At 37.7% G+C, this 11,326-nt stretch overlaps 1 protein-coding gene and 1 pseudogene across 1 annotated transcript; one reads left to right on the top strand and one right to left on the bottom strand.

Moving 5' to 3' along the window:
• Positions 1–228: 228 nt before the first annotated feature.
• Positions 229–2,028, top strand: LOC144447122 (ankyrin repeat domain-containing protein 34C-like). The gene has a single exon (XM_078137026.1). The coding sequence runs from the start codon at positions 229–231 to the stop codon at positions 2,026–2,028; it is 1,800 nt and encodes a 599-aa protein (XP_077993152.1).
• Positions 2,029–9,938: 7,910 nt separating this feature from the next.
• On the bottom strand, positions 9,939–11,012 carry LOC144447121 (membrane progestin receptor gamma pseudogene; annotated as a pseudogene).
• Positions 11,013–11,326: the final 314 nt, after the last annotated feature.

Genomic DNA, 11,326 nt, shown 5'->3' with positions numbered 1-11,326 from the left:
GGCCACCCAGGAAACTAACTGATCACGTGATCGGGACCATCACCTTTGGTTGTCGAGCTCCGGAGAATTCCTCGTTGTCGTAAACGAAGTGTTATTTGATTTACCAGACTGTCAAAAGAGGGCGCAGAATTTAGATGTTTTCGTGAACTTTATATTTATATACATATAGACATCAGCACCAAGTTTCGCTCTCCAAACCTAGCTCAAACTGTAGAAGAATTTACAACCATGAAAATGGAGAATAAAACCGTTTTCACTAAAGGTGATGTTGAGCCTATTTTGACAGAGGGGAACGCACTACTGAAAGCTGCATGGCTCGGGAGATTACGACTAACACGGTTATTAATCGAAGGTGGTACAGATATCAACGGTGTTAATGACGAAGGACAAACCGCACTTATGATTTCATGTATGACCAAACACAAAGACGCACAAAGCGTTAGTAGGGCCAAAATGGTCAAATATTTGCTTGAAAATAAAGCAAATCCCAACGTTAAAGACAGACATGGGAAAACTGCTGTGATGTATGCTTGTATAGAAAATGCTGGTCACGAAGTTGTTCGATTTTTGCTGGAGTACGATGCTGACCCTCGGTTGGAAGATAAGCGTGGGTCGTCAGCCCTGGTTTACGCGGTCGATTCTGGTGACGCTAAAGTTTTAAAACTGTTGGTGGACGCTTGCAAAGCCAAGGGCAAGGAAGTGATCATCATTACCACTAATAACAACAGACATAAACGAGAAACCAAACAATACCTTGATGTACCGTCTGCATTGTCCAGCAGTCCCCCGTTTTATAAATGTGCAACGCCTTCCGATATTGAAATACGAGCAAATTCGGCAACCCCAAGCCCGGTACCAAGTAATTCGTCGAATGATGAGGCCAGTGATGTTATTTTCAAATTCCCTGTGCCTATGGCAAGTAACTTAAGGAAAGACAAAAGTTCAGCAACTATAAATGTTGAGGGCGCTGTTACAAATGCCGAGCATGTTTCAAGCTCTCCTACCGAAGATTCGTTAACACTGAATACTGCATCGATACCCGAATCGCCTGAACACAGTGCATCTGTATTGAAAACCCGACGGGAAGAGCTGAAAGCGACTTTAGAAAATTACCCAGGCGACGCTCAAGCACTAGCAAGAGCTCGCGCACGAGGTCGCCGTGGGTCTCTGGAACCCCTACAACTTTCTTCACATCCAGCAAATGGAGATGGTAACGGACAAATACAGTTATTGGTTCCTCAACGACATAAAGGGGCAACACCAAGTCCCCCACCCACACCACCTTCTCAAAGGCGACGAATCACACGACGCCAAAGTATTGACGCTCTTCAAACTTCGTCGTTGCTAACCGTGAATACAGAGCCCAAAAAGTCGTTGTCAGCGCCTTCAGCTCACCATAGAGACAAATCTGTAGGATCGGCTGAAACCTTGACTGATCATCAACAGCAATTTCGTGGCGGTCGTTCAAGTAGAAGAGGATCTTTACCTAGCATGCCACCACCTTTACTAAAGAGACAGACCATTCACAGCATCAGTGTACCGCAGCATATTCGTCAGCTAAGCGCTGAACACGACAAAGACGTGAAAGGAAGCAGTAAACATCTTTCCCTGAATTCCCCATCACGAAGTACACAAAGCTCTTCTGAAAGCCTAACACCCACTTCCCCATCTACACGACGAAGATCTCCGCGAGGCGCCCTGCTCGAACGCAGGGGGTCAGGAGCACTTCTTCTCGACGAACTCTCGCATCGAAGACTAGGGGTATTTCCTCCTTTGAACATTAACCCTAACCCACCATTACCGGATATCGGCGCCAACATCACCACAACAAACTCTCCATTGCATCAACGATCCTCACCAAAGAAGGAATTACCGAACCGGCATTCAAAACCTGCTCCGTTACTTAGGAGACAGTCGTTCGAGGCCGACCATCTACGACAGTTGTCGACATATATGGACACACGTTCAAGTTTGCTTTGTTCGCCGTCTGAAATAAGTGATACAGAATCGGAAGATTCTGAATATTAAAGATTGTCATTTACAAACTAAACAAGAGAAAAATAAACAATCTTCTCGAGGTATGGATTTGAATTCCGTTACAATGCGATTGGACGGTTGTGAATTTCACTCCCTTTTTTTTTGATATAGCGAACATTTACATAATACTGTAGTTGATGTAATTTTAAATTTAATTGATAATTCTTATGAATATATTCTTGAAGCAGAATAGGTTATTTTTCTCTCAGTGAAACTTTTTAAATAAAGTGAATACTTATGTTAGCAGTTCACATCTTGAATTCTGCTACACACATCTTTAAAACATAAAACTCAACTTCGATATTTTAAATTACATAATGAAGTTCAAATCTGGAACAAGTAGCCTGGAATAAAAACCGGATATTTAGTTAGATGTTATTACCCTTATTGTTCTTCGTTCAGCCAAGGAAAATACGGGTGACCTGAAGGGTCTTGTAATTACGAGTCGCCAGACGATTAGTGACAAGGCCCCACAGGTCACAAGTATTCCAGCTGAATAATGCAACATATTGGGAATAATGTAATTATACCTTCTCAAAAATTTATTATGAAAAATAGTAAAATATAATGGCGTTTTGGAACGTTTTGACTTGTATTTCGAGCACCGAATACACAGTGACGTAGACCCAGGTTGTCGTAAGACGACCAGTGTATATAATTAATATTTTCTGACAATAGTTTTGATTGTGCATGGTATCATTAAATATTATTACCCTTATTTTCCTTCATTGAACCGCGAAACATGTGAGTGACATGAGAAGCCAGAATTACAAAAAAAACCCCACTTTTTGACACAAAATCCTTCACGTCATTATTAGTTTCTGTCTGTGTGAACGAACATATAGGAGAATAATATTATATCTGCACAAGCTTGACATAAGAAAAGAGATTAAAAAAAATAGTGATTCTGATCACGTGTTTACCCGGACACAACGGGATCAATGACATAGACGCGCGTCGTCGCTGTGACGTAGGACGACACGACATAAATCCTTTATTTCATGTTTCAACGCGTCCAACTTGTTATGTACACGTTGTATAGGAGACACTATTGTGTCATGAATGTGTAATTACTTTGTTTGGGATCAGACGCCAAACACAGTCATTACAAATTCATGACAATTGAATCGCGTTAAAATAGCAGAAAGGAGAAAGTAGGACAATTTAATTGAGACAAATTTTATGGAAAGCTTAACTTATAGACATTGACAGGGAGAGATAAAACAAGAGGTTGTTATCTTTAACACAGGTTAAAATCTGTCTTTTTAAAAATTTTGTACATAATTTTGTAAAATTTTCAGGCTTTAGATACACCTTCCAAAAGAGTCACAGCTATGAAGTTCTACATCACAATGGACACTTGCAGGATAACACAGATATACACATTACTATTTAAAAGGTTGAGCAAGATTTGTATAGCCTGATTATTCACATTGTATTTCTGTCATCAAACAATTTGGTATTTTTGGATTTTGTCAAGATCTGAGTCTCCTATCGACGATCTTACGTTAGGAATCACAATTACCAAGTTTTCATATATTGTTACATAGTGCACAAGTAATATGTAGTGCACATATAGTTATTTCGTAGTACACACCTTTTGCTGTGTCAGCAAAGATTAGAGTATGTGCATATGTTTATGTAAGTGCATTGGATTGTTGAAACCTGCGAGTTGTTCATCACCATGACAACATAACAAATCACTACGGTGCTTTCAATTGTCACTTTATCGGCAGAGTAAATCACTTGATATATTTTTAGTGTATGTGTTTTTCATGTCATTTTGTAGTTTGACAGTTACATTTCAAAGTCAATGTCAAAGTTGTTTCAGAGTTCAATTGTACTTAATCTCAATGTATGTTTTTGTTATTGCTTGCCCCATCCTTTACAAGTTATTACTTATAACAATATAGAAATGACTGCTCTGTGGGTAAAGTTCTCAAGTTCATGACGGCCTTCCCGTACTTAAACTATTACGGGAATCAAGCTGTAGTCAAACTAATATAGACACAAAATAAAATTGTTGTTGTAATATGCTGACATAAGCTACCCGTGGACAGTGATGTAGTTACGTTCACAGTAGGGTGGTGTCTCGGATAGCAAGTTCTCCTCAAGTGGTCGCATAATGAACCTCATTCTGTGTTTACACTATCTCCATTACAATGTGATTATATATCGACAAAAACCAAAGCACCGATATCACCCACTTGTGTAATCTATCCATATACAGCAACTGTGTTTGTCTTACGGTTTAAATATAGCTTGATTTCCGTATAGAAATATGTTGGGATATACTCCCGAAGTTAATTCTCAAGTAAGAATTTTTGTTGAACAAAAATTTCAAAATGGCCGGTCCAGAGTGAAATTATTCGTGTACTTTCCAAATCATTACGAGAGACGGGACTGAGAATGCGCACTACTCAATCAGATTCACGTATGATTTACAGTGTTCACACGATGTGATTGAAGCTATATTTTGGAACAACATGGAACTTAATCCATATCTTCTGTATATAGGTATTAAGAGCTGATGTTGACAAGATTTCTTATCGAACTATTTATTAACAGAACCACATTCGACTTTGAAAAGGTCAAAGGTGAAGAGGTCAAACTAAGTTTGTAATGAATTTATCAGTTGTTAAGACAGTTTAGCCTCTAAGATTGCTGTAAGAGAATATCGCCTTGTACATTGAAATTTTTAAAAGAAAGCATTTTATCTTTCTGTGTCACTTACATGTTAACCAAGTTTTTTTTTGAATTTATATGTATTTTACAAGATTTCATCATTTACAAACAGTTGATGTATTTAGAATTGATATCAAAGTGATAATATATCTGTCCGTCACGTGTTACTATGAAATATTTGTATACTGTCCACTTTGAGCTTTTGATATGGAATAAATATTATGGACATTACTACTTCAGACTCGTCGTCAATCTGTACTTGCGTAGTTCGCATATGAAACTTTCTCATTTTCAAAATTCATTTCTAGCAGTAACTGAATGAATTAATGTTATTCTGTGTCGAAGTATATATTCTTGTAAATTAGTGATTTGGAGGTAAGTTCATGGTTATGTTGTTTTGCAGCCGGTGTTATATCAAGTCAATAACAGCAGTGTTCAGACCCATAATGTCAACTGAATTCCCCCTTAATTAACATATATTCCATTGATATGTAAAGTAGTGTAATTAAGCATTCACAGATCTCACCCCAAAAGAAACACCTCTCGCCATTACCCCAAAACTGTTTGCAATTTTTTTAATTTATTTCTGAATCAACCAATTATGACACACAGACGGACATACATACATACATACATACCATACATACATACATACATACATACATACATACACACACATACATACATACATACATACATACATACATACATACATACATACACACATACATACATACATACATACATACATACACACACATACACACATACATAAATACATGCATGCATGCAATTACGATTGTTAAAAGCTTTATGAACAAAAAACTGCTAGTACATATTGTGAACATTTTTCTTCCATTTGGTAAACTGTAAACCTTTGAAGAGTGAGCGCTAGCCTATGGTCTATATTAAGGACAAAACAATATAAAATGACACTGTGAAACCATGACTACAATGACGTCCCATTTCAAATGCTATATTATGACGTAAGCAATGGCGCTTAGCAAGATCAAATTCCAAACTTTTACGACTTAAACACATGAAAGGTAAAATTCTGGTTAGAGAATGGACGCTGAAGTCGATTGCCACTGTTATATAGTGTACCATACAATACATCTACTGCATCTTTACGTTATATAAAAACATGTATTGGAACTATAACTCATGTTTGTTTTGCTCAGCAAATATAAATGTATTAGGTTTCTCCTTTTTCCTTTGATTATTGTAAGCATTATGTATTTTTTTGTAATGTAATGTTTGTTGTGCGATGGACTGATGCCTTAGCATTTGAAATAAAACAAGTAATATCTCCTAATTGGTAAATATGATTAATTAGGCAGATTAGTTATGTAATATGCAAGTAACAGCTATAAGACACATTAGTAATGGTGTAATAAATTTATACACAGACGTGTGCAACAAGTTTTTACGGTATTCTGATGGTATATATCGCCACTTGAAACAATGCCGGGGGTGGGGGTGCAAAATGACCAGGGCTAGGGGGCAACGGACAAGGGGCAAAAGGCCGGAGGGCAGCTGGCCGGGGGTAGCAGGACTGGCCTTCTACCATTTGAATGCGTTTTACACGGGATTTCCCAGACAAAAATATATATGACGGAATGACGTTTACCATTCAAAATCAATGCGCAATTGCGCAATATAGCGTCCATCTCAATTCCCAATCTCTTGCACTTCATTTTTGTCGCATCAAAACGATATTAATAATATGTGACAAATATGACAAGTACTACAACAAATTGTTCGATATTCATCGCCATATACTTCCTTGTCATCATCATCATGGCAGCATGTGTATTGATTTCGGCAAAAACGACGGCCGGCACAGATTGCGCAGATGGTGAATACCACTCACCATCTACAGGTCTTTGTCAGCCATGTAAAGTATGCAACGAAACTGGCAGCTGTGAAGATGCATGTCTAGGACGCATACGAAGGCGTTGTTATCCCGACGAGTATCGTACATTAACTGGCCATTGCCAAACTTGTCAAATATGGCACAAGTGTCTTCGTGCAGGGAAAAACACTCACGGCTGTGAAGACGTCTGTGTACTACGAATACGAAGGAGGTGTGATCCTGACGAGTATCGTACCCCATCTGGACATTGCGAAACATGTGACGAATGTTATAAAATGCTTAGGGAAGGGATTCCGACGAACGACTGCGATAGAAGCTGTCGTGAGTATTTTTTAAATTTATTTTTCAAATTTTAAATCAAGGTCAAACACCATATACTTTCGAAACAAATAAATTGAGATATTCTCTTACAAGCTTTTGCCAAGAATAGGCTAACTTTTTATATCATATCTAGAGCTATCCCATAGTTACATCCACCGTTAATGACAGGAGTAACGAACACTAGTAAATAACATATATGTTATTTTAATCTCATAATGTACTAGAAGGTAGTTATGTTCTGAGGTATGTTTGATTGATTTACTTGAAATCACTGCAGGTCAAATACAGACAATACTTTGAGAGTACATACCGCCACGACCAACATATTCGAGCACCGATGCCAACTACTCAACCGATACGTTCACCAACACAACGAATAACCTTACACATATATATTTCTTTATTTTTCATAGCTCCGTACGAGACCGCCAGCGAAGAAGTTTCAAATTTGTCAGATTCCGTAATTCCGATGAGAACCTGGTCTCTATTAAAGAGAATTTTAACAAATAGAATGTGGAAAAAGAAACCAAACTTTTCCTCGCATATTAAATAGATTACACGATTACTAACCGGATTATGTTAACTCCATGACATTCCTGTATTATATATTGAATGCTGACTTCACTTGGTATGTTATAACATCTCACAAATTGGAATGAAGGCAGACGTTTACAACAGCATGATATGTAACAGTGGTCTACGCAAAGTGAAAGTGAAGACGATGACTCCGATGGTACAAACATTACCAGGAAATCGTATGTGTATGCAAATTTAAATAGGATGGTCGATCGTTGAACTTTTCTTTAGTCAACATCTATGCATGTAGTATCTGATAGTATATTTGGCATTCAAGTCAAACTCCATTGTCGGACACTATATACACTATATAATATTTGAAATGGGACGTCATTGTAGTCATGGTTTCACAGTGTCATTTTATATTGTTTTGTCCTTAATATAGACCATAGGCTAGCGCTCACTCTTCAAAGGTTTACAGTTTACCAAATGGAAGAAAAATGTTCACAATATATACTAGCAGCTTTTGTTCATAAAGCTTTTAACAATCGTAATTGCATGCATGCATCTATCTATCTGAACTAGACAACGATAACCGATATATATTTTGGATTAAACCAAAGCTATTTGCATGTGGTTTGCCAATAAGATATCAAAAATAAAAAATAATTTTGAAAAACAATATGATCACCAGGGCTCTTTGTAAAATATAATGGTAAGTTCAAGGTCACACGAGGGTCAAATCATTTTATATTGACATGTATGAGAACTCAATGAGATAAATAATGGGTAATGAAAAGCCTTATTAACATATAAGTAAGTTTATTTCAACAAATATTGTTTTTGTGAAATTTTCGATGGTTATGGACAAAAGAAAGAACATATTAGCAACAGAAGTATTACTTGACCAATGCAAGGCTCATCATGGAATTCATAGGATGACGGTCTGTTACAGACAGACAGACAGACGGACGGATGGACGGACGGACGGACAGACAGACAGACAGACAGACAGGCAGGCAGGCAGGTAGGTAGACAGACAGACAGACAGACAGACAGGCACATCTAGACAGGCAGACATGCAGACAGACAACTAGACAGACATACATTGATTCACCGATGGACAGACCAACAGACAGAAAGACATGCAGGCAGACAGACAGACAGACAGACAGACAGACAGACAGACAGGAATACATCGATAGATAGACAAACATACATACAGACAGACAGACAAACACACAGACAGATGCACATGACTGATGTATGTCGACCAGACCTAATAATCGTGACTTTTACAATTTTACACAATATTTTAATTAAGCAGTGTTTAAATTGATTTAATAACGTGTTAGAAAGGTTAGCCGACACAGCAAAGTCACTTCAAGCAAAAATCAAGCAAAGTCAATATTGCTTCAGAAAATGATGTACTAGTACTTTCAGCATAAATACCAACTTTTCGTTTCTTCACTTTGCCTTAGAGGCTAAATCACACAATCTTGTGATTGCAATCACAGACACTGAAATATCATAGTTCAACCCACAGGGTGCAACGAACCTGCAATTGATTGATCGAGTGAATATTATACTATATTATAGACCAGTGGAGGGTCTTTGACTATATATATAATACTTTTATAGTAGTTAATGCATAAATGAGTGTGATAATCTCTCAAAGGATAAGAGATAAAGCAAAGTGTTAATGTAACCGGTCTCTTGGCAATTATAAGATTATGGGTGTTTTAATTTAGATAAGAGGAGAAGAATGGATAAGATGTCTTTATTTAGTCAATAAAGAGTGAATTACAGAGAGAAAACTAGCCAGGGAAGGAAGAAAAAATGTTTTATATCACCACAAAAATCAATGAGACAATTGATCAACATGACACAAAATAAGTTTTATTTCACCACAAAAATTAATTCGCTCGCTAACCCCTGTGTTTAAAAAACACACACACACAACTCATGACGTATTTGCATGTACATCGTAATATACGTACAGCAATACACCACTGAATACATCTCAAACAAAACCCACTTTTAATACAAAGAAATTCTGCAACGTAATACCCGAGTCAGCCTCTATTCATTGTGTCCTGTTAAAATCCTGATAAAATTATCAATAGTGGAATAAATACAATAGGAACAAATAAATATTAAAATCAACTCTTAACTTAAACATTCCAATGAGTTACATTAAATTACGATATATGAAATATAGAACGAAGTGTCTTCGTCTAAAACAAGTACATTCTTAACGAGTTTGATACTTATTCATATACAGTTGTATAGTTGAGTCAAGTCGGGACTTGTTTCAGGTCTGTAATTTTATGTACACTAAATTGTTGCACAAAACGGCAAATGGCAAATGCTGAGCTCTTATGATAAGGATTCAGTGTGTCTCAAACAAGGATCGTGTGTGTCTCAAACACCCAAATGCTAAGCTTTTATGACAAAGAGTGTACATATTCAATGCATTTCAGGAAATATATCATTCGAACAGCTACTCAGTTTTATTTTCTGAGGCACATATAGAGTCATTTGTATTTAGATCGTTGGTGTCTGCATTTTTACTATCTGTGACTTTGTAATCTGTAAATAACAGTCTACCGGCATACTTTCTACAGGTGTCTTTACGTGTAATTAGTACACTGAATGCATAGATAATCACTGAACAGGCGAGAAACACCATTACAAATAAACCAACAGGGAAGAACAACGTAGGTGGGTCATCAAGTGTCTCGAGATACTCTCTGCGGTTCACGAAATCCCCCCTGATTGCATTGAGTTGCTCATAAAAAGCACAGGCTATGCTGATATGGAAATACTGGTGGCTGTGTCCAACAACGTCAAACATACCTGGTGCCATGCACTCAGGTGCATGGGTGGCATACAGTACAGCGGACAGACTAAATAACATCAATTGTCTTACGTAAGGTGTTAACGATTCCATCGAGTCGACTTGTGAGTAATTATCAACCAGTCTTATTATTAAGGGTATAGTGCTCGTAGAGTAGTACGTCACACACGAAATCAGCCTCATTCCTCCCTTTACCTTTTCCTTGTCACCTATCCGTGAGAAGCACGATATTGAAGTACCTAGAATGGTGTTGAAGACAGCTATGTACAAGTACAATCTGTGAAACATTCCACCGATCATCGATTCCGGAAACGTGTAGTAACGATAGGCCACACTCCCACCAAATGCGTACATATAGATTGCTGCATAGTCGATGAAGAAGCACACATGACGGGCGTGTGCAGACAGGCAGTTGAAGGCATGAGCTATGCTACTACCCAGGAGACATATACACACTGCAATCAAATAGAGAATCAAAGGCCAAGTATAGCAGTCGTTAAGCACGTCAATGTCATAGAAAACAGCAACCAACTTCCAAACAAAGTAGAGCAGTGGTAGAAAGTGAGTCCAGAAGTTCAAGGTCTCGTTGGTCTTCAGAAATAAACTCTTCAAACAACACGTGAATGATAATCCAGGTGAACGGTAGCTGGAAAATATAAACGGATCATGAAAGTCGAGGGGCATTTGATCGACGTTGAAGAGATTTAGAGTCCACATGCTTCTACGCTGTCAAGTAATAGATTGTGGAATGTAGTTTAAGTGTATGCATAGACCTTACGTAGGGTTTATGGTGCATGTATATAGTGCCAGTTAACGTTTGTTTATTGTTCGTTCAATTGTTCTCACACATAACACCACACAAAACAAACACAATACAGCTATTGTAATGTATGTCAGCTTCAATTCAACCTCTCCTTGAGCTGATTCACAACCATAGGTTGCTAGGGGTCACAGAGACATAATTGGGTCGATTATACACTGTACTATCAATGTCATCAGGGTCCATTCATGAAATCTAAGTTGACTGTAGG

This window comes from Glandiceps talaboti, chromosome 16 (genome assembly GCF_964340395.1).
Source record: "Glandiceps talaboti chromosome 16, keGlaTala1.1, whole genome shotgun sequence".
NCBI classification, from domain to species: Eukaryota; Metazoa; Hemichordata; class Enteropneusta; family Spengelidae; genus Glandiceps; species Glandiceps talaboti.
Note: the sequence above shows the minus strand (reverse complement) of the source record. Positions and strands in the feature narration are given on the sequence as shown.

Bases quoted from the DNA above. Each gene is read 5' to 3' on its own strand.
- LOC144447122 (XM_078137026.1), top strand. From the start codon at position 229: ATGAAAATGGAGAATAAAACCGTTTTCACTAAAGGTGATGTTGAGCCT.